At 36.9% G+C, this 24,523-nt stretch overlaps 1 protein-coding gene across 22 annotated transcripts in view; it reads left to right on the forward strand.

The window, feature by feature from the left end:
* The window catches only part of SLX4IP (SLX4 interacting protein), a 77,256-nt gene that overhangs the window by 38,536 nt on the left and 14,197 nt on the right, over positions 1-24,523 (forward strand). For 7 of the 22 annotated variants that reach the window (XM_068675676.1, XM_068675669.1, XM_068675678.1 and 4 more), the window contains 5 exons: positions 790-820; positions 2,929-3,049; positions 13,486-13,542; positions 19,942-20,019; positions 22,651-22,739. In XM_068675676.1, the coding sequence (XP_068531777.1) occupies positions 790-820; positions 2,929-3,049; positions 13,486-13,542; positions 19,942-20,019; positions 22,651-22,739 (376 nt within the window). Of the gene's footprint in view, positions 1-789; positions 821-2,925; positions 3,050-13,485; positions 13,543-19,298; positions 19,353-19,941; positions 20,020-22,650; positions 22,740-24,523 lie in introns of all 22 variants that reach the window. The other 15 variants (XM_068675682.1, XM_068675684.1, XM_068675674.1 and 12 more) reach the window with 5 other exon arrangements.

Raw genomic sequence — 24,523 nt, forward strand, 5'->3', positions numbered from 1 at the left:
GACTCTGTGATTTCTGTTAGAATCTTGTGATGAGTTCCTGGCTGGAGTTTTCCCCTATTTCAGGCTGTGTGGGAACTTGAGAAGTTCCCTATTGAAAATGAATGCAAGACATGTTTCAAATGCCTGTGGACTTTCCCGCAAGTCTCTGTTACGGTAATTTTCAGCAGATAGCTTTCCTAATAATAGCATAATTAACTTGTCACTACAGAACATCCCTGTATGTCTTAAAGTAATGTGTTCAAATAAAAATAAAAGAAACAATAAATTAGTATCCCAAGGGAGTGAAAGCAGAATACTTAACGGTATGTGGTCTGTCTGATTTGTGCTTTAATAACCAGAAAAAGAAGAAAATAGGGGAAATCTTTTATATTTCTTTCTTTTGACTACATTAATACTCATTACTGCTTCTATTTATAACCAGTTTTACTATCTTGGTTATGACTTTTATGTGTTTTCAAAACGTATTCTGTATGATTGCCAAAACAAAAGGTATGAATTTCAGGAAATTAGGTCATGATTGATTTAATAAAGAGGCATGACAGGGCAGCATTCATTACATTTCTGCGACTGCATATTTTGAGCAAAGTATGAAGGCTGCATATTTTCAGCAACCAAGAGGTGTGATTCCAATAGCTTCACAGTTTGCTCACTGAAAGTCTTATATTGAGTGTTTGTTAGACTGGGAAGGAAAAGGTCAGATTATATCTATATAAGCTTTTTTTTTTTTTTTTGAGAGCTTTCAATTTCTCATGTCAACGTTTATTTTTATTTTTATTTTTTAATTTCCAGACTTTGGAAACAACAAAGCCCACTAAAGATAGTACAGCCTGGTTTGGCTGCCTGTCTGATGAACTGTGGGGAAAATGAGGCAAACTGTGCCTCTTAGGCCCCCTGTAACACAAACACAAATTCTGACGGCTGCCCTTTACGGGATACGGGGCTGGGTGGAAGGATGTAACGTGGGTGCTGCAGAAAAGGGCTGGGCATGCCTCTGCCAGCCCTGTGATTTGGGCTGGAGGGAGGGAGCGGTGCTGGCCTCTCATGCCAGCTCCTGCTGGAGCAGGACTTGAGTAGAGCAGCCTGGGAACTGCGAGAGGGCCTGTATGCACGAGGGTGGTGTAAGAAGACGTGGTGCATGCTGTCTGGCTGGGCGTTCCACAGACCACAGCCTGCACGCTGCTGTCACGCATGGTGTTTGTGGAGTCACTCTGGGACTGCCAAGTGCAAACACTGCTGGGTGCAAATCGATAATCTGAGGTGCTTGCAGAGCTTTTCTGTCTCTGTTCTCCTGCCCTTTCTAATTTCCCTGCCCTTTATGTCCTCCTTCTTTTCCTGTGGAATATCAGTCAAAGTTTCAGTCAAAGTTTTAGCTTTGTACTTCAAGAAACGTTTCTTTTTCTTAGACAGATTTCCCTTCACATCACTGCTATGATCTCTCCATATGCATGCAAAGGTCTAAGTCACGAGTTCTTTTTAGCGGTGGAAAATAACCAAGAGAGGATTGTCTTGAAAACTGCTCCTGTTTATACTTCTTAAAATATAAGTCAATGTAGTTCCTTGTGGAGAGCCATTTAAGTAATATTTCCAGAAGCATAACTAGAATAAATGTTTTTCATGTAAATTAAGGAAGCGCATGCTCATCTTTTTGTTGCAGAAGGAACCAAATACAAACTATTTCCGCTGCTTTCTAGACTTTTTCATTCTGACCTGAATGCATAGTCCTGCTTAAGGAATGTGTAATGAGATCGCTTTAATGAGTTAAACAGAAGAATAAGTAGATACTGTATTTTATAATTGTATTTTTCAAGCAGAAAGGAAAAAGTATTTCAAACTGTAAGGAGAAAATACTGTTTGTGGTTGACCAATATATGAATGTTGCTTTCATTTAGAGCAGTATGTTAAAAATGCTGTTGCTCTGCATACTTTATAGATTAATCAAAAATAAATTTCAAGCCAACATATTTTATTTTAGGTGGTACTAATATAATTTTGTCTGTTTTCCAAACACTATAAAAAGGTAAAATATCTTTGTATGCCACAAAGTACAATTTCTTTGAGCACGTAGTTGCACACAAATAAAAATGAGAACACTGAAGAAAAAGGCTCAACTGTGTGGATGTCTAAATCTGTTTTTTTGTTGTTGTTGTTGGTTTTTTTTCCTAGTATTTGAGAGAGTAATTTTTTGCTTTTATTTCAAGGTGTGTTTTTTTTTTCTATGGTTTTTCTGGGTGAAGAGTAACTTGGTTGAAAGATTTCTTCTTTCTGAGTTGTATATGTTTTTTTGTTTTCCTTTGCTGAAGGAAGCATGAAAGATATGAATGATTGTGGTTAGGAAGAGAAAAATCAAAATGTATTGGAGAAATTACGTTACTGTGACCAAGTTAGCTCTAGGTCTTTCCTTCGAAATTTACACTGAATTGAACTGAAATATCTGTTGTGGTTTATAAGGATTCTCACAGTCTATGCTAACAATTGGTGGCAGTATTTTTACTAATATTTTTCTTAGATTTCTAATGTTATCATACACTTATGTATTTTTTCCTACTTCACATGCAAGTGAATCTAATTTGCTGTTCAAAAATGAATATTATTTTACCGTCATAATGTATTTCATCTGCCTAGTAAGAACATTAACAGCTTTCTATAAATAATTGACATTGTATCACGTGCTCTTATCTGAATAAAAATGTATTTCCTCTCTTATTATTCAGAATATATAGCAAGATTGTTTGATTATTTTTTTTTCTTTCATTCCAATGCATTTCCTTAATTATCTGCTTCTCAACTCTATTTAATACCTCAGTATCTGACTGCAGATAATGTTTTTAGGTTTTGTGTTTGAGTGATTTCATACTGATTTCTGTTATGTGTCTGTGGGCATTTTTGGAAGCTTAGATGTGACTAGGCAAATGGTTACTCTTTCAGGAGGTCTGCATGCTCCTGGAAGAGATTGTTGCTTCAAGGGTCAAGCACTACCTGGAAGCGCCTAAACAACGTGGTCAGTGGAAATCAATGGAACATGCATCATCTGCTCCTTTGTTTATTACAGGTAAAATCAGTGATATATTTTATAGTAAAATAAGGTAAAATACAGTGGAAACTGTTGTTCATTATTTTTTTCATGAAAAACTTGCAATCAGGAAATATAATAAAGCCAAAATATCTTTTTTTGAGGGGTGTAAAGTAACTTCGACTATGTTAAAACTCAGTAGGTTTTCATTTTTCTATACATCATTTAAAAAATAACATACCACTTGTACTATTAGTATGAAGGGCTGTCATTAAGCAGAATAAATGGTATAATCCTGGGTCTTGTAAAACTAATGGAAATCTGTTTTGTGAAGTTGGGCATTTACTTGAACACTTCTTATTTTAGAAATAATATTTTTCCTTCTCTTTCCTCTTGCAATATATTAGTTCATAAAAAGTTGCTATGATGTGATAAACGGCATTTGTCAATTTATCTGTGTTCCTGCAGATTTCTGTGACCTTGGAATGCTTTGGAGGGAATGATTACTGTGCAGGAAAAAAAAAAAAACAAACAGTTGTAAGAACATTCACCCAACTGCAAGAATGTTGGATTTGTGTGTGTAAGGGTGGTGAGACTAAAACATGCAATTTCAGTACATACATTTCACATCTAAAAATAGTGATTACTCTAACTTGTGTTCTTATGTTAGGACCTAATGCCTTGCCAGTGTTTGTTTTATGTTATTTTGCTAGCTGTTTTTGTCATTGTGGTGGGTTTTACAGATGATAGGCTTACCTAGTGTTACACCTCAAAATCAATCTTTTTTTAAACACTTCTTAGGAAATAATGACTTTAGTTTATTACCAGTCTGGAGCATATTATAAACTTGTGACAGTAAAGAGTCCCTGTGTGTTTCTAGTTCCAAATGAACAAATAGAATTTTCTTATAGTGAAAGCAGGCCATTACAAAGGGTGAGATCGGAAGTTCTGAGAAGATTTTTTGAGGTTTTTCTGTATTTTCTTTTACTGAGTGATATTTCATTGTTTATTTTTTAAGTTTCCTGTCTCAGTAAAAAGTATGTTTTCAAAAACAATGATTTTGTAAGATAAAACTGCCAGACAGGCTGATTGTTTTTATATATGCAGACATATGCACTAATTTGAGGGAGTTCTTGAGATTTTAAGGTTCTGTATTTTCTTGTATAGCACGAACTTTTCAGTCAAAATACTTGTATGCTGTCCCACAGTTGTGAACTGATCTTCTGCCTGATTCTTTCCCTTATTTCCTGAAAATGAAGAGCTTAAGGTCATCAGTAATATCTGTGACAGTTTTAGATTAAAGAATATTTACTTTGGATGAGGCAGAATTACTGTTCCCTGAGTTTTCTGCAGTTAATCTTGCCATCATTAATTAACGCTAAAAAAAAAAAAAAAAGGAAAAATAAAGAAAGAAAACAGTCTGTGATAACGAACATTCATGTTGAACTTAATTTCCAAATCTCTTTCCTCTTCCCTCAGCCTGCTTTGCTCAGGGCTGTAATTTGTAAGAAAGGTGTGCTTTGTTCACGTCCAAGAATCAAGTTTATTCACGTTACATTCAAGTCTATTCTTACCTGAGAAGGAAATAACAGAATAGTAGGTGGGTGTTCACCAGAGCAACAGGGACCTACCTCTGAGGGTCTGACCCTTTTAGGTGAGCCATGTTTAACTCTGTCAGTTATCATCACTCAAATGTGGCTTCAGAAACTCTGGTCTGTTACCTTCCTCTCTAGGTTCACAGTTTCTGTTTGTGGGGTACAAAGATATATTTTTGTTTTTTTCCCAGAGGAAGTGCAAGATAGCTGGCCAGTGTTCATCTTGACAGTGTTTTGTAGTATGCAAAGAAATGTTCAAGCTCGATATGTGGCTAATTACATATGCGTTCTGTAGCTGCTGGTGGTGAAATAAATGTTGAAGCTTGCAGTTACTGTTGTATTTGGAGGTTTTAAAAAGTGTTTGAGTTCTTCAAACTGAATGGTTTTCTTTTGTTCCAAGTCATGCAAGCCTGGGTGTAGAGATTCACTGCTGCGGCAAGGAAGGGGGGATGTGTGGCAAGCACTAAGATGTGTATTAGTTGGTTATTTACTGCTTCAAGTATCACAGCTGAGCACCCCACTCTTGTTTGAACTTGCATTGTTTCAGATCAATTTTAAATAGTTTGTTCTCCACGTTGCAGGATGTATTCAAAAGTTATTAGAACCAGAATTATTAGACCAATATTAAGCCTGAAAGCTTACTATCAAAGCATGTTATATTATGATTTTCCTCAGAAATAGAAACCAAGCTACCTTACTTGGATTAGCAGATCTGGTTCTGCTTTCTAGATCTGTAGAGCAGACTGTTAAATTGGCTACCGTTAATATTTTGAGATTTTTTTCAGCTACCACAATTTCTTTTAAATATTAATATTTTATTATGTTTAATGTTAAAATTATTTAATACCACCTTTCAGTTTGGTGGCACAGAATGTAAATATCCGTGCGTGTTACTTGTTAATTTACATTTCTTTTTCATTTAAGTTACACCCACATAGCAGTATGTGGTGGGTCGCATACCATCCCATTAGGAAATCTGTGGGTGTTACACATAGGAGAAGAAAGAAAGAAAGAATGGAAAAATGAGAGAAAGTAGCCAAGACAAGCAAGTTCTTCCTATTCTTTCTTCTGTCTGAACAATTTCCCCACCCCTCCCAAATGGCCAGTATGAACAATTTGCCAAAGTAAGCTTTAATTTAGTCTTTGGACATAGGCTTTGGTATAAACTCTCAGTTTCCTGTGTTTAATTGATGTCCAAACGTGTTTGATTTTGATTTCTTTTATTTTTTAAGAGAAACTTTAGATGAGGTAGGTTTATGAAGATTTAACTTTGCCTGCATCCAATCTGCATGGACAAAATCGGGCATTGACCACGTGGTTTGCTTGCACTATTTTCAATGAACATAAGTCAACCAATAATAATAATAGGCCCTGTATTAGTGAATTTTGAAAAAAGCATCTACTTCACTTTACAATTGTATAAGCTTTAAAATTAGAACTGTTGTTTGTGTGTGTATATGTATGCCGTACGTTTTCAGTTCACAGCAATTGCGCTGCTCAGTAATGCATGGTTGTTTCTAGTGATGGTGCCAAGCATCTTAGTGTGTCGTGATGCTTACTTAAATACAGAAAGGCTGTAGTCCTAAACAGCCTAAAAGTAAAGCCTGGTTTTTCATGTTCCACAGGAAGTAGTTCTTTCTGAATAAGAGCAATAAGAATTAAATAATTGCTGCTCAAAAAGAGATCCAAGTAGAGATGGTAAATATAGGAGCATGACAAAGGCAGGACCGTGAAAATTAAGGAAGAAGGCAAAGTTTACATGTGCACAGAGTAAATATAAAGGAAGATGTGTAAAGCAAATATGGCTGGTAGAAATCTCTACCTTAGAAATGGGAGGAAGGAAGGAGATATCTTGTACAGACCTCCTCCTTTCCCCAATTCAGGGAGAAGGCTCACTATGTTTACCCTACAAGTCATTTTCAGATCTTTTCTCATTCCTTCTCTAGCATCCTTCTTGTTTTTCTTGGCTTGATTGTGGAACATTTTTGCTCTGATTTCAGATCTTTTTATTGTAGTCTATTCTGCAGTGAAAATAATTAGACAGCATGCTGTCACATGGCACAGAGAGATCACAGATTGATTTTATCTGCATTTTTTTTGTATTATTGTGTTTTTATAAGAAAATTGGGCTAACTGTGATCGTGTTTTCCGTCTGTCTGTTCGCCTGTCCATCTTTTTCCTCCAATTACTTTTCCTAAATGTGATTGAACTTTACAAACTGGTAAGAATCTTAGACGTTACATTTATCAGCCATTAACGTCCGATAAGCTTACTGAAATGACAAACTGGAAGAAGTGAAAGTGCTATTATAAATAGTTCAGCCTTACAAAGATCCAGAGTCAAAGTTCACAGCTTATTAAATATTTAAAAAATGGATAAGGCTCCATTTCATAAGAAAATGCATTTCATTTGTCCTGTTGCTCATGAAACTGTTTCTTTGGCTCCTGTAAACTAACAAAAATATACAATAAATCATGATGGTTCCAAACTGTTCTGACCTCGCATTTTCCTTACGAGTGTTCACTGTCACTATACAATATGAAACGTAGAAGATGTTCATAGGGTATATTCCATGTTACAGTCTTGTAGCATCACAAATGATTTAAAGTATTCCCACCCTCCTAGCTGTTAACTCTTATTCTTCTGTTGTGAAATATTCTTTCATTTGTTTTTAACAAGACTTTTTTTCGTCTGTCTTCCTTAAAGAGCAACTCCACAAAAACTTGATGGGTGTAACTGCAGGGAGAATAAGCTTTGTCAGAAAAGCTACCACTGGGACTGTGGAGGACAGAAATCTTTTGAATGAACTTTGATGTTTGCAGTTGCACATTTTGATTTCTCTCTCTCAAAAGAATTATACTGCAGCTTCTTTACAATGGAGTAATTTATGATTTGTGGCCCAGTCCTGCAGATCTTTGTGAACTTTAAACTTCCATTCATCCCTCTGCGACAACAGAGGCTCATAGCTCCCTGAAGTATGCAGCAACTTATGCAATAACTTAGGCAAAATGTTTTGATTAGTATTTTGTACTTAATATTTCCTGTATTTGCTTTAGTGTTTTTTATTTTTTTTATTTTTTTCAGCCAGCTAATGGGGGAGTAAAGGCATCTGTTTTTTCACTGGAATGTGTCTTCTTCTAGAAGACAAAATTACATATCTGAATTTTCTGTTGTTGCAGGGAAGAGAGGATATGTAGCGAGAACACAAAAATATACTGATGTCCTGTTTAGGTATTTTCTCTTTAGTGATTTTTCTCTTATCTTAGTTTTCAATGCAAAAGATTTGAGAAGAGCTCTGAGAAAGGCAATGGAGATGATTCCAGATAAGAAATGCAGTATAGGGAACATGGAAAGAACAGGTTGGTGTGCTAGGACTCCATCCAGCCCAGAAAGATAATAACTAGGGAGGACACAACAGGCCTACAGAATCACTTGTACTCTCCTCCTCTTCCAGTTTGGGAAAAAATGGGCATAAAATGAAGTTAGTTGAAGTCAAAGTAGCTAGCAGAACTGTGAAAACTCTTCACCGAAGAATAATGGGGATGATAAAAGCTTGTGTTGAGCCCATGGGCTTTGACAAGAACATGAGAGAGGAATCCAGGAAGGGTACGGAGTTCACAGAAATTTCCTTTGGCTCAGTAAAGTTTTGAGCTGAGAGTACTTGGAGGCCAGGAGAGTATTGGGGGAAATATTACATGCAGTTTGCTCTTGTGTTTGGTTCCCATTGCATGCACTTCTCGTGATGTTTAAATGCAAGGCGTTAAGCTATATGGACTTTTGATCTTATCCAGTATGGACTTTCTTATCAAACATCTTTGGAAAAAGCCTGCACTGTAAACAGAAAACTTATTAGTACATTGGAGGGGGTTGGTGTGCTTCAAAGACTGTCAGAGGAAGTTGTGGCTTTCTAGACTGAAGGATCTACATTTGTCTTTTTCCTGATACTGAACTGATATTTGCAGACTTGAGCAATTGCTTTTGCAATTGCTATCACTGTCTTACATGGGACATTTGCAAGTGCAACACTAGACAGGTTGAATTCTTTCTGCTTATTTTACTTATTCCCTGGGAGCATCTCCCTAGTGAAGTTATGGTCACAGATAGGACATAAAATAGCATTTTATTTATTTTAAAGATATCCTATAATAAAGTGTTTTACATGCTTAATATTGAAAACAAATATATTATTTTCTTAAAACAATAGGAGAGTTGTTTAAGTTAGTGTATTTTTGTGAAAATCTGGCTTTAGTTTTGAAAACAGCTTTTACCTCAGACCTTTAATTTATACCTGCTTAATTCATTGTTTTTCTCTTACTTGCATCTTGATTCTTTTTCTTGTTTCCATACTTTTTTATTCATATTACAAAAATGACTTTCTGTGCATGTGCACAAAGTCTGTGGTTGCATGCACAAACGTGATAGCTACTATCTTTCTGTCCATATCAAACATACAGGTCTTTCTGTAGCATCCAGCTAGATCTGCATTGTAATTTTGCTGTTACAACCTCCGTTTATGCAAACACATGTATATATTTATACACACCTAAATTTCATTTTTTGGAGTTTTAGTTGTATAGCTAGACATAGAGTCAGTACCCATTAATTGTGTCTTTACAAAGTGGAATTATGTCTCCCCTTTAGTTTATCAGCACTGGCTAGAAGCTAATAGTCAATTTGCCTATCCAAAACATGCAGCATAGAATTAATTGTATCTAACTTTGTACATCTATAATGTAAACACCTACATCTGGTCTAGTGGTTTAAACTCTCTTCACAACTAATGGAAGTAGTTGGGCTCTTGTCAAGCACAATTCATCTGATACATATATTTACAGTAAATTGTCAGGTGATGTGAATCATGTTCCAGAAGAGCTTGTTTCTGTCAGTTAAAAATGGAGTGCAAAATGCTAGTCTGTAGATGTTGCAAGTTAGGCAAGATGAACCTTACTTAAAATTTCTGCTTTACTTGGTTGCTACTCACTTGAGAGTATCAAAGTGATTCTCAACTAAGCCAGGGAATTACATAGTTACCTTTCAAAGGTAACTTAGCATCCAGTGTTTTTGGAATCCACATGTGGGGGGATTTTGAAAATTGGTCCCTAAGCACTTGCCATTTCTTTGCTGCTTGATTCTTCTCTGCAACATCTGTTCCTTTTCAAAGTATTTTATTCTTTGCTTTGTATAGGTTTTAAAGCTTCTATCGTCACCTGGAAGCAGGAATTCAGAGGATAGGATGTCAGCGTTCAGCTTCTTTAGACGTGTTTAAACACTAGGCATGGTAGGAATAGATTTTAAAATGCTCAATGTAGAATTTTCTGAGGAATAAATTTGACTTTATTTTCTATCCTTTATGAACATGAAAAATTGGATTTCTCCTAGCAGCATTTCATAGATCCTGTGGTCTGCATTTAATTGATGCTCAGATGCCATGTTTCAGAATGTTTAAAAATATTGGAGAATACATTATTTGGTCAGTTCAAGAAATCTGATTTTCCTTTGCTGTCTCATCTTTAAAATCTATCTGTAGGATTGCTAGGAGCCTGTGCTGCCTGGAACATTGCACAGATGAAGTTCAAATGTCATCATCTTCTAGTGAGGGCAATGTGGCAATAATAAGTTCATTCTCCTGAAGTGGTTGCAAGTATCTGATCCTGGTCAGATTTTTGTTTGGCTAAGTTTTATTGTAGTATGAGTAAGTTTGTAGGATTTTCATCCCTCCCACACACACACATTTGGATACGTAAGAGTGCACCTGTGCGTAGTGGGTTCTGTTGTTTAGATGTATACCAGGCTTACCTATTATGCATTTTCAAAAACATATATGCTGCATGTCTTTACCTTCCTATTGTGATAGTTTTCTGTGCACAGATGGCGGTGACCATGTTTTGGATGTCCGTTAAATAGTGAAAATCTGTGCTACTGGGGCATAGATTCAATTTTGTAGACATAAGTGGAATTGCTGAGATTTGCAGAGCTGTTTTAGCAAGCATGTGTTTGCAACATCAGGACCGTTTACAGCATCTTAGGTTTGAAGGTTTCTCTCTCATAACTAACTGCATGGGAAGGAAGAATAGCTTTATTCTTTATTTAAAAAAAATAAAATACAATTATGAAATTGTAAATAATGAAAGTGGATGAAAAGGGAAATATTTCTAAGGGCAGAAGAAAGACTCTTTTAAAAATGACCTAGGTGTGATAGTTTCTTCTGCCTTTTTAAAATTAGTTCAACTGTATGTGAAATGAGACGGAAAAAATAACTACTTGATTTTTATATTGAGATGACATCAGGTTCCTTTAATTAAAAAAAAGGGAAGGGGGAAAAAAAAAAGTAGGTACTTTCTATTGATTCTTTCTAAAGAGAGCAATACTATTTTGCTTGCTATGTAAGCAAGAAAGAGTAGAATTTGAATTAAAACCTAAAAGAAATATGATTTCCTTAGAAATGTTTGGAGGAATTTACTTAATTGCAACCAGAAGTTTGACCTGGAAGTGTAACGTTTTGACCTTTTCGCTGTCTGGTTTCCTAAATGTGTTGTTTTGCTCTCTTTAAACTGTGAGAAAATCTGTTTTACACATCTTTAACCCTTGCACTCCCTGCAAGTCTGAGTCCCCAAACAATAACCAGCAGTCCAACAAAAACAGAAATGGACACTGCATCTTAAGAAAAGAAAATCATTATAGATACGTGTTGAACTTTGTCCTTTGTAGTTTCGTTATAGCTGGAAGTAATTGTGGGTGTAATTTGATGGTTAAATATGAACATGAGCTTCTCTTCAACTTTCCTTATTACCATATTACACAACAATACTCTCCTTTATGTCTTTTTGTTCTTAAAGTTCGTTATCATATGACAAAGAGAAAATACAGCTTCTTAAATTGCAAACATTCTTGGTGGGTTTATTTGTATTTGGAAAATTTTTAGAAGGCTTCTCAGAAACCCATCCAGGTAGAGATAGAAGTCCAATTCCTGGAAAAAAAGTCATGCGTGCTCTTCTTATGTAAATAATTCAGTAAGAGCAGTGGTGTGTATTTGATTCTATAGGTTTAGCCCTCATCAGTCAAGGTGCTAGATAAATTGTTTATTGTACACACTGAATTATTTCCATGGACTACAAAGGCACAAGTGACATAACGTAAACAAAACTACAGTGGCCCAGCTTTGCAGGACCTAGGCCTTAATTTATTAAAAACACATATGGAAGTAAATTAAAATTCAGTAGTGCAGCAATTAGTAACGATTCTTAATTGAGAAGGGGAAAAAAAAAAAAAAGAGTGCAATCTTGAATATGCATTTTGGACATGGTAAGAGGATTTGAGATATTCTAATGCGCAGTAAAGAGTGTTTCTCCCTGGATAACCATTCTACATTGCAATATTCTGTATATGTATCTGTGGAAAACAATGTTTAAGTGACAAAGCTTGCTTTAGAGACAAAACAGAAGGCAACAGTCCTGTATTTGTTTATAAGCATCTTTCTGATACTCTTTAATTAAAATATTTGGTTTTCTTGTGTGTGTGTGTGTATGTGTCATAGGGTATGGGCAATGTTTGTCTGTTCTTTTTTGTTGTATTTCCATGGCACCTGATAGGCTCATGTTCTTTGGTCATTTTGCATTTGCTGTTGAATACTGAGAAAGAGGATGCCCTATGCACCTTTGGACACTTAGTATCTGGTGAGCTGCTGCCAGTGACTACAGGTGATTGAGCTGCACAATTCAGGTGGTCACTTATAATGCTGTCCTCTTGAGTAAGCTTAATTGAGCAGCTGGCTACAAAGCCTTTTGAGGTCAGGTGCCAGCTTCTTGCACCACAACTGGCACCTGCTTCACTGCCAGAGCTGAGTGGCACTGATCAGATGATCACAATCTTTGGTCAGGCTTGGTCCTTTTGGTGGTATCCTCTTTGCATTGGAGTGAATTTTGAGGATTATTTTGAAGTAGAGCCTTTCAGCAGCTCGCTTAATTATGGTCCACTTGTTAGCATTAAAAAAAAAAAAAAAAGAAAAAAATACAGAAGGCTTCATTGTATTGGCTTTCCACCTATTTGCCATGCTCCAGAATTTCCTTCTATTCTGAGATGTTAAAAACCTAAAGAATCAGTTGTGTGAACGGAGAAAAACCTGTGAACCCCTGGCACAACATGCTTTGTTCAGACAACTCTGTGAAATGTATGCTGGTTCAAGTTCACAGGCATTTCTTCCAACTTACTTGCTTTTGGAGTGTCCTGGAGATGATAGGGCAGAAGAAGAGAGGGGTCATGACCACCAACATCTACCTCTTAGATCCACTGGGATGTCCTAATAGGAGTTTTTAGAGAAATAATAATAAAAAGAAGATAATGTTGTTTCCTGCTGTGTATCAGGATCAGCTTTGCAGAAACCACCTTTCCACAATTTGTGCCATCTTTTTAAAGTTCTGCAGAAGATACCTGCTACTGGCTTTTCTTTCCCTCATGCCCTCCCACCATGCCTCCAGAGGCAGACTGGCTTGCTTTTTTTCACCAGACCCACAGGTTTTGTAGCAGTGTGATACAACATACATTTCTCCACATGTTCCAAACTTGTTCCTGACATTTTTAGTGACCCTTGCCTAAAGACCTTGTTATTGGTAGAAGATGAAAGTCTTTGTCAGCTGTGGGAGCTATAGGGTTAAAACCTTTTCCTCTTGGGGAAGAAGGTTTTGCAGAAGTTATTTCCTATTACTGGGGGAGGAAAGGGGAAAGAGCCTGGAGACTTGTGAAAAGTTTGCTTGCCTTTGAGTCTTTTAATATCATAGCATTGGCACCTACAATAATGTTGTTCTAATGAACAATAAGGGGAACCAGTCATGTTTGTTAAATTCTGAAAGGCTCATACAGTTTTTTTTTTCTTTTTTTTTCTAGACATGATTTTGTTTTGTAGAGATTCTTGGCATTCAGAAAACAAAATCCTCCTTTCAGGTATTTCATAGCATCAAAAATTTTCTTGAAGCTCATGGATATCTTCAAGGACAGAGTCAGGCTGAAAGGACATATTTTTAAAACGTGATTCATGCTTTCAAAGGCCGCCCTGTGCATTCCCTTGCACCCCGTAAGTCAGACTTGTCACCATCACTGAGGCTGTTTCATTTTAGCTAGAAGCTACCTTCTACAGGCAGGCTTACTTTTATCACTGCTAGGAATTCAGTGATATAAGTACGTGACACTGCTTGATTTGGATACAGCTGTGTCTGGCTAGTGTAGGGGAGATGCTCAGCATGGTGCTGAATGTGCGGTATGTACAAATGTGGCATCAGACAGTTTTTAACTAAGCTTCTCCTTCACGACAATACAGCAGCTTTGAAAAGACTTGAGATTCTCCTCTGCTGACTTGTCACAGCATTTACCGGGGGGCTTGCTTTTCAATTCTCCTTGCCTTTTGGCTGGCACTGACAGATGTCTTACTCCTCCTCAGTTGTCAGGCTTATTCCAGTGGTTAAAGAGCTCCAGGCACATGGTTTCCCCCAGAATACTGTTTATATGCTCAGAACATTGAGGATTCATAAACAGCTTTCGGTTCATGTGTTGAAGTCTGTCATGTGCAATAAATAATATGGTCATTAAGTTTGAGATCAACTAAAGGGTGAAATCACATCTTGTCTCCTATTAGAAAACAATTGTCTGTGGTAATGGTACACTGACCTTCAAATACATGGCTCTACTTTATCTGCTCGAATGCATTAGCAGGTGGTGCTTGGTATTATTGCTGTTACATTATGAATGGCTTGTGAGAAAGCTGCTCTCCAGGATTGGATCAGTCTGCCTTTCCACCTCAAGTTTTAGTGAGGGGAAGGCATGTTTTTCCTTCAGAGCTGGCATGTTCTGAGGGTCTCCATCAGATGCATTTCTCACCTTGCAGCCAGATGGTCTGACACTTGTTTCCTTTTCAGTTCTCTCCAAAATACCCATGACAAGCAGGCCAAAAAACACCTTATACTGGGTCCAGTTTGCTCAGTAGAGCTCCGAAGTTAGAGTGAATTCCTCCCTTTCCCCGCTAGAGGAGAGCCTTACAACCCTGCTCTTGGGTTTCATCAGTCCAGTTTGGCTGCTAATGGCTCATGGGCTGAAGCTTTTAGATACTGTGCCATGTCCAAATATCTGTGTTCCAATAGCAAAAAGGATTCTGCTAGGCATATCTCTTCCTGTCATGATGGGATTAATTTGAAGCTTTCTTTACTTCATCTAGCAGGGGCCCTATTTCCTGATAGGAGCCAAATCTTGCTCCCGGATCCTCGATGAGATAGATCTTCTACCTGTTTGTGTCAACAAATAGCCTGTTTTCAGAAGATTTAGTGACTAGAAGAATAGTGCTAATACTGACAAAATCATGAAAGGGAAAATAAGGAGGAAAAAAAAACACAAAACAAAACAGTTTTTGCCTGTACTTTGTTAAAACTGGCTGTAAGGCACCCTGGAAAATACAGAAGAAAACTAAGTCATTGAATTTATTTGCAGATATATGAGTTATCAAGGTCAGACCCTGCATACTTGCAACACAAGTGAGCAATTGGTGGAACCATAAGAGAGGAGTGCTTTGTTTTTGTGCATGGCGAATAGTGCCTGCAGTGCTGCATTAATGTCTCTTAGCTTACCCTCGCTCTTCCTGACATGCACATGTGCACACACATACGTGTGTATATGGTCAGTACTGTACCCAGGCTTTTCTTTTAGGCCACATTTATTGTATATAAATCTAAAGGCCAAAATGTATTTTTTCTTAATTATTAAAAATGGGAAAAGGGCTTTTTGATGTTTTTATTATTATTATTATTATTATTATTATTATTATTATTATTATTATTATTATTATTATTATTACATGTTTTCCTGTGTACTTCTTGTAATTATCACTTGAAATAATGAAAATTTAAAAAATAATTGAAAAATTTTTAAACTGAAGGGAGAATGTATGGAAAGAGTGGCTGACATCCTCAGCTGTGTAAGTTGGTCTGGACCCATTGGTTATCTACTGTATAAAAATTTGCATCAGATGAAGATCAGTTATGCTTGGCTGTTACATATGAAGCTGATACTTTTTGTGTGTGTGATCTGAGGTAGTGCCCTGGAAATCCCATACCCATTCAGAACACCAGAAAAGACTCAGGAAGTCTTGGTGGCTTTTTGTGGTGTTCCCTGCCATTCTGCTGCCCCTAGCTTACCCCAGACTTAGGCTTAAATTTACATGCAACATTTGGTTTTGAATCTCATCTAAATTAGAAATAGTGACCTGGAGCAGATGGTGTGAGGAACTGAATTTCTTCTGGGAGAGAAAACATGCAGAATCAACACTAGGTTTAGAATAAAAGTGTTTTTTTCTAAGTTTACAAACGATCAGGAATTTGGATTTGGTGGTGAATAATTTTAAAAGGAGAAATATGACCGCTAAAAAGTGGTGTAATAATATGTCTGTAGATCACTTTGAAGATGAAAAGCTCTATATACTGTAAACATTATTACTCGAATAGCTTCATTTGCATGGAATAATTAATCTAGCATAGGCAAAATGTAGATTTTTTTTTAATGTACAATACAATATTTCAGAAAGCCCTAATGCACCTATTTATTTTCAAGTCGTAACCAAAGAAATTCATCTTTTTTTAACATTTGTTGCAAGGATCTGTGATCTTACTTTATGAACAGAGGCAGTCCTAGACGAGGATAATCTGTTAGAAACATGAAATGCCTAGGCTAGGAGAAAAAATTGTTTTATTTATTTATTGTTATTTGTGTTTAATGCTGGTGTAAAACCCCTGTGCAATGAGAAATTGGTGCCTCTCGGATATGGAAGCTTTTGGGGGGCAATCACACTCCTCAGGCCTGAGCTGTGGCTTTGGCAAAGGCTTGCCCCAAGTTGGTTGCGGAGCCATGCAGGTGCCCGATTCCGCTGGGAGGTGAACACCTGCCAGGCTGCTCCAGATAACTCAGCAGCTCAGAGGCATTTTCCCAGGCTCCAGATGAGCAGGCTCGAATAGCCGTGGGAGAGGGCTTCCCGCTGCTGGACGCTGTACCACAGCCGCCTCTTGGCAGCCCGCTGGAAGCTCAAGGCAGCTTGGCTCTTACTCCTTCGGCAAACAAGCGGTGCTGGATAGTTTTACAGCACAGAGTCAGTGTCTGATACTTCCTCTCAGTGTCTTGGGACTCTGAATAATAACAGGCAGGGCAAATTACCATTCCCCTAAAAGGCAGCACTCACTGGTGCATGTTACAGCTGAGAGTGAGCTGTGGCTGTTCTACAATTACTTTTATTCAGTCACATCTGGGAGCTCTGGAGTTGTAGTTTGGTTTAGCTTGTTTGTTTGTTTGTTTTTTGAAACTGGGATCTGATGTTTTAGGTGCACAGTTCAGAAGAAAAAAAAAAAAAACTACAGACCAGTAAGAAAATTTATAGTTCTACTTCTCTGTTGGTAATCTACAAAATGGAGCTATGTCTGCATTGTATGATGAAGAGGAACCTGAAGGCTAGGCTGAGTAGATTTACTGATCCCAAGATCTGTGAAATTTCTCTTACTGGCTGCAAAAGTCTTTTGTAGCTTGAGGGTAAACCTTCTACAGTGCACTTAAAATGAGTTAATGCTGGATTATTTGGTACATCTCACTTGGTCCCTCCTTACAGACAGCGTGACAAGCAGCTTTTGATGCTCGCACAGTATACGCTGGCTTTCTTTCCTGGAGCATAATTCACGGCTTGCCCTAAATCAACATCAGCATATGCTAGTATATAAACAGAGCTGGTGGTGAACAAGTCTGAAGCTGAGAGCAGATTGAGACTCATGCTGAGTAACTGTAGAAAGTTTATTTTAAAAAAAAAAAGAAAAGAAAAAACAGACACCTGCAAGGTGCATGAGGTTGTGAGATAAGGTGCCCTTGTGGGGCTTATGTTTTAGCTGCTTCTTCCTTGAAGCAGAGTGCTTAATTGGATAATAGATTTCTCTTGCAGGAAGCAGAAAGACGGTATCACGGTTTTTATAGTTCTGCAATAATCCTGACAATTTTAATACTGGGAAGTTTATGAACTCGAGCTGACTTTATGGGTTGGATTAGATGTCGCATACAAGAGGTTTCGAAACATTTGATAAGTGTAGCTGAAGGATAGTTTCAAAATATAGGTATTTTGAATGCAATGCATCTTAAACTTTTTTTCTACTATTAGCAATAAGTACCAGCAAATCACCTGCTTTGGCTTTTTCAGCAAAGTCAAGCAGCGGATAGTCGTGGAAACAAAAATTCTTCTTTAGTGTTAGTCCCTCCAGGCAGAGCATATTAGCTTGGGTGCCAGCTCCCCATGAGGGCTCTACAATACTGTCAGACCTGAGCTGACACTGCAAAAACAGTGTGAAGCTCTCTGCATCTCTTATGCATATATTTTGATAGATTGGAGGTAGGTGTTCTGCTCCAGGGAACAGTAACTGGCTGAATCAAGGGCCTTGAAGAAGAATTTTAAACTTTGTTAGGCCATTAGTCAATCAAATATGATTAAGTGCATAACTTCTCAGAACACCAGGATAGCAAGACAAATACACAGATGTATGTGTCACCTGCTTCTCAAAAGAATTTCATAAATGAAGTATTGTGCTCTTCTCTGAGTAAAAGCAAAAAATTCATGCTTTTTTCATTTCTATTCTTTCTCAAGAAAAGTATTTTTTTCAGGTACACGGAGGTGGAAAGACTTCCATTCCTGGTTTTGGAAATTTGTTTGGAGAGTTGTACTTCTGGGAATGTTACTTTTTTTGGCATGATAGAGATCACAGTGGAAATGCTATCACCACACTGATAACTTATTTATGTGAAGAGCAAATTCCTTGATTTGGCTAATCCTACCAATGTTAAAGAATTATGGATGCCAAACTGGAAATTGCTAAAGTAATTTTCTTTAATTGTGTTCATAAATATACAGTTAATAAAGGTGGTGGATTACATCCAATTTTTTCTTTAGCACTCATCGTTTTCAAAGGATAGTTTAACTTGTCGAATCTTGACTTGATCTTTAAAGGGAAGTCAAATTTTCAGATACTTTCAGTATCTTCCTGAGGGGAAGGAAAAAAAGATGTCTGATAAATTTCAAAGGGATTATGATCAATACCTATAGTTCTTAATGAGGACTGATGCTGAGCAGCACTGCATGGTGAGCTCCGGGAGATCTGGAGTACAAGTAGGAGAGCTACAGACCGTGCAGGAGAGGACATGCATATTTTATTTTGTATTTAGGAATACGATGTGCTTTAGCACTTGCTCCAGGGATTGGGAAAGGAGCACATGGGCTTCTCTTACATCCTGTTAAATGTTTGGAGAGAACAGCAGTAGCACTTGATTTTTGAACTTAAGTGGTAATTGCATCTAGGGTAGCTGACTGTCTTGGAAAGAGCACCATTATAAGTATTGCAGAACCACCAGAGTCAGGGGAAATGTCATTAATTGCCTTTTGCAAATTAATTTTACTGAGGTGTAAGGAGAGACTACAGAGGAGACAGAGGAGGAGGAGTCACAGGTTCTCACTTCTTTCAATTTCAGTGGGAGTTAAGTTGCTAAATACCTTTATGAATCAAGTCCTGATTTACCCAGGGTCATTTGGGAATTAAAGTAGAACAAAAGTAAAAGCTGATTTCCTTAGCTCTAGTCTTGGAGTCTCTTTGCTGTAATATAATCCTTTCTGTCCTTTTCTTATGCTCCTGGTGCACAAGGATTTCTGTCATTCTCAGGAATGGAAACTGAAGAAACCTCTGTGTCCATTACAGGTATCGCTGGGGCAGCCAGGCTAGCTTTGTGTGCTTGTGGATATTGAGGAGGCTAAATGTATGCATTTCTCGCTTAATTCAATGCAAGTGGAGATAATTAGGCCTCTTGTGGATTTTTATAGCCGGCATTTTTTGTATCAGCTTTGAGCATGTCGTCTTCCTCCAGAAAGTAGTTAAATGCAGTTAAATAAAAGGTTGCCCGTAGTTTTTGTGTAGAATATGAATGAAAACATAGCAGTAACTAGGCGTCTAGCCTTGTGGACTAATGACTGAGGCAGTAGCTTATTAAGTGGATAGCAACTGTGATCAGTTAATTGACTTAACTATGTTTCTGGTTGTGTACCAGAACTTGAAGTTTAGTAGGTTGTTTAGATTTTTTCTTCCTCCTGTTCCAGGTATGAATTTCTTGAGATTTCAATATGAGTAGTTTTTTTTTTTTTAAAAAATATTTCTTTAAAGATATGTTTTCTTGAGCTGCAGCTTCTTTCTCTCAACCAATCTTATCTTTTTAGATGTGCAACACTTTGAGACCAAAATATCTGATGTACCTTTACACTTATTATTATTATCTCTTTGTTTTATGTTGCAGCCAACAGTTTTCACATTACTGCCTATTTTATGAAGAGATGGGTTAATCTCCGTTGTGCTGTAGGGAAACATTATCGTGGTAAGAAATCATTTTCTAATAATATTACTTAAAATTCTGTGCAAAATGGAGGGCAAAAAAAGGGATGCAAACTAATAGTTGTTAAATTTTGGTCTGCTTAATCAAGATCTGTTTGGGAGCTTGACTTTTTTTCTCAAGGGGATGTTTGCTGAAAAATGAGAAGAGTTTCCTACCATATGATGGATTTTTTTTTTTTAACTTAATTTTAAATTTTTGTATACCTTGCCCCCAGGGTAATCAGCTAAGCCACACCAAATTCTGAAAGTTGATGAGACTCAGCATTTTACTGAGTCTCTGCAGGGTGAATCAACCAGAGGTTGCAGTATGAATCACTTCATTATTGCTTGAGTGTCTTGTGACATCAACTGTGTAGTACAAGTGCATGCAAGAAAAAGCTTTCATTCGGCTCAGTGCTATAAAACCTTAACTTAGGTGATGTCATTGGACCAGATCTTTTTTCAAGTCTTCTCAAGCCAAGATGCTCTGTAAGGAAATGATATCAATCCTGTCCTGCCAACAGCAATAAAGAGGAGCTGTAATGATCACTGCCCTTTGTGTTGAGCTTTTCATATTAAAAAATAATAATAATAATAAAAATTCTTCATGTTCCTTTAAAAATATTGACTACTTGAATAGTATTTTAAGGTATTTCCTATTTTTATAGGAATTCATTGGATTCGTCAGTGTTTAAATCTCTTCAAATACCAACTGTTTTTAATCCATTGCAGTGTTATTTTAAATGTTTCATCAAACTTGTTCCCCCTGTCTCCTGGAACAATAGATTGTGCACTAGTGCCTCAGCACGGCATTGTTTTCTGTATATTAAATTCCGGCCTTTTTAAAGTGTCAATCAAATATCATTGTGCCTAAAGATACTTTCATTTTGTTAATCAGCAAGTGAGATTGTCATACAGTATGACAATAAAAGTTGCTAACTGGAATGAACTTGCTGTAGTAGTGCTGCTAAAAAGAAAGGCTTTGATTCCGCAGTCAAATTTTTTTTCTACACAAAGTTTCTAGCAAGAGAGAAACTTCATTTTGCTGGGTTTCACTGCCAATAACTACCAGAAGAATAGCCTCACAAAATAATTTGATACCGGTGTCTCATTTCAGTAAGATACATCTGTAGTTTCACAGACAAAAAATGGACATTTGGCCTAACAGAAAAAGAATCTTGCATACTGTAAATGGTGTGTCAGTATCCAAAGTCAGCTTTACAAAGTGATGATTATTGGAACCATGCACAGCAAATTCAGTCCTTGCAATAGCTGTCCAGCTTTTCTTTTGCATCTCATTTGGAAGCGGTCTGTGTCAGTTTGAAAGCCATCGTACAAGAACTTTGGGGGTGGCTTCTCACGTCTTGAGGATACAAGCAGAGAAACAGCAGTCTGATCATAAGGCACAGGATGAATATTTCCTTGGAAACAGTTTTGCCTATAGAGCCGGTATTTCTGAAAGGCTCATCATACTCTTTATCCAGTTACAGTAGCTTAACAAGTAGTTTTGCCAACAAACATGCATCTGAGGTCTCTGTGTACACTTCTTCAACCAAACGCAAGTACAAGATAGTCAGTTTTAACACCCCCATCTTTCATAGTAATTACTCTAGCAAAGCCAATGCTGGCAAGCACTTGGAATGGTTAGTTGGATACTATTGGACACGTGCTGGTGGTGAAGGAGCACTGCCTTCTAGAGAAGCAGTTGACCACATAAATGACCCACACTGGTGAATTATGTACATCCTGAGTGTACTCCATTTATTATGTGGAGATACTTTACAAAAATCTCTGAGGTCAGCCTCCTGGGTATCTTTCTGCATGCTGTGTCTTCCTGTCCCAGAAAATAGGGTGTTGTGTTTTGTTTTGGAAGTACAGCAAACTTTAAAATCTAGTAATTGTCTTAAGAAAGAAAGGGAGAAAAAGTTCAGGTGAAAATATGAAGGTGTTGATCTGGAAATTACCAGATATGTCAAATAAAGTATCCAGCTTTCCTCTTTGCATATCATTTCCAGGGGTTGAATAAAGCTATGCTTGGTCTGTTTTAATCTGAGAACCCTTCCATTTTCAATCCTCTGTTACTAGCAACTTGGGTGTGTTCACAACAAACCATGTGATCTTGAGTAAAATACGTAATTCAGTAACAGTTAACTAATTTATTTAGTGACTTCAAAATCACTATAGTCAGTGTTGGAAACACTTGGTCTTATGCTGATTTTTTGTATCAAGTGCTGATTGAATATGTTGTGCTGTACTGCAAACACAATTTGTAGCTTTTGCTATGAAAAGACTAATCACCAGAATAGCACAAAATAAATCATTGTGAAGTGTTTTTTTCTCTTGGTTCTGTCTAGTATAGTTGTTCAGAGGTGTGGTTGGACTAATTTGCAGCAGTGACTGTTCTCTTGGGAATTAAACTGACGTATTGATTTTATTTTATTTTTAAGGATTAAAAAAGCAAAAAAATAATAAAAAATCAGTGATGTGATCTTGAAAATAAACAAGCAAGCAGTGGAGGGCATGAAGTGAGTTATTGCGCCATTTACACCATCTTTTCTTTACAAAAATAAAATGCATGCATGTCAGAATACGAGTTTAATTTTTACAATCTTCTTTTTAATTCTTTTTTGCATAGAGCTACGTGTGTTTCCAGACAAATTTGTAGTTTGTGTCAGTAAACTTGAATTTAATCCAAATGCTTGGACATGTGAAGAGGGTGCATTGGTATGTACAAAACTGTTCTATAATTTTTCTGGTTTGTTTTACAGTGGTAAGATGAATGTTTATATGTAGTTGTAATTATTTGCGTATTTGTGAATGTTATCTTGGAACCAAAATCTCCTATTCAAAAAGACATTCTGAAGTAATTGTCTGAAGCAGACGAGAATGGGGATTTCTGGAAGCTCAGCATTTTCTGAGTTGCATAAGGCACCTTGTTTTACAGATCTCTTTTTTCCTTTGTATTTTGTCCTTGTAATACTTTACTTTCCAAGATTATAATGGGTCAGTTTCAAGTGTCAGTGGCTTTCTTGTATGTTTTCCTAGCACTTGTTCTGCAAAACAATTCATATGGATCAGTGCTAGCCCTGTTGGGAAAAAAAAAATCCCCAAGCATTTATGGAGAAAAAGGCACTGGTGTATAGTTAAATACCATAAACTATTCTGCTTAAATATTTCATCTTGAAGGCTTTATCAGGGTCAAAAGCTTATGAATTTTATGCTGCAGTTAACTGCTGGTTGTCTCAGGAGTGTTCACATTGACCCAGGTGGCCTGCTATATGGCAGGCAGCCTCTTCTGTGCTCACAATAAGTCAGAATTATATGCTGAGTTCTATGTATGTTTTATTAGTTGCTGTTAGGTATGTTAAAATATACTTGACACCTTAAAAAAAAATCTAAACCTTGTACTTAGTATTTTTTTTCATATCAAGCAGATTTGTATTTGTTATACTAAATGCATATTATCTTGATTCTTAAACCGGTAAATATCATTAAAAGATGAAGGAACAAGGAAATGTTTTTCTCTTTCACAGAAAAAAATATAACTTTAGAAGGATTTTGCTGTTTTGGAAAGTTATTACTTTTCAGGATCATCTTGAAAAACTATTTAGATGCTTTAAGTAGAAAATCCTGTCTTAGTGTTTTGAGTAAGAAATAATTATTTCTTTCTTGTTTAAGTAGCTCTTATGAGATATCAAGTTCTCTCCTTTAGTATGTGTATTTTGTTTTTCTTTCCATAAAATAACAGATTAAAGCTTTTTTTTTTTTTTAGTTTATTTCACATGACTCTGTGTAGTAAGAAGGTAAATGAAAAATAAAATATGGACTTCAGCTTGACTATTTGAAAAATCCATCTGGTCTATGGCAACTCCTAGTTGTTTAAAAAGGGATTTCAAGCATTTTTGTGTTTAAAAACAACAACCAGTAAAGAACAAACAAAAATCTCTGTTGTGGGATCATACCCTAAACAATAATAAAGCCTTGGGAGTTTGCTGTATTTACAGATGCAAGAGGCGCACACAGAACTGGCTGGCATGGTCAGTGCGGTGTATTGGTAGCAGAGAATAAGATAAAGCTATCCCTAAGCCATTATCGCTGATTTGAAGAACTAACAAAAAGGGAACACACTCCCAGCAAATGTTTTTGAGAATCATCCTGACTCTTGTCATACTAACTTAAAGGACCCACTGCAGACTGTTTTGTTGACCCAATACTTCTACAGCATGTTAATACCAGGTTTGTCCTAGACTACAGTTCAGTGCTTTGCCAAACTGGGAGGGTGTTTGGTTGCCACTGAGGGATAATTTCAGGTTTTTGTCAATCCAGAAGCAAAGACTAAGGATCTGCACTGCGTGTGTGCTTTTCCCTATGCAATTTAGCCCTGAGTGTGCTTGATCTCCAAAGTAGACTGCAAAAGACCACCCAGAAGACCTTTCTGTTGATAGACTCCAGTGTATTCTGTCATGGGCTAAAAATGAGGCATATGTTTTGTTTTCCTCTGTCTGTTG

This window comes from Anas acuta, chromosome 3 (assembly GCF_963932015.1).
Source record: "Anas acuta chromosome 3, bAnaAcu1.1, whole genome shotgun sequence".
Classification (NCBI taxonomy): Eukaryota; Metazoa; Chordata; class Aves; order Anseriformes; family Anatidae; genus Anas; species Anas acuta.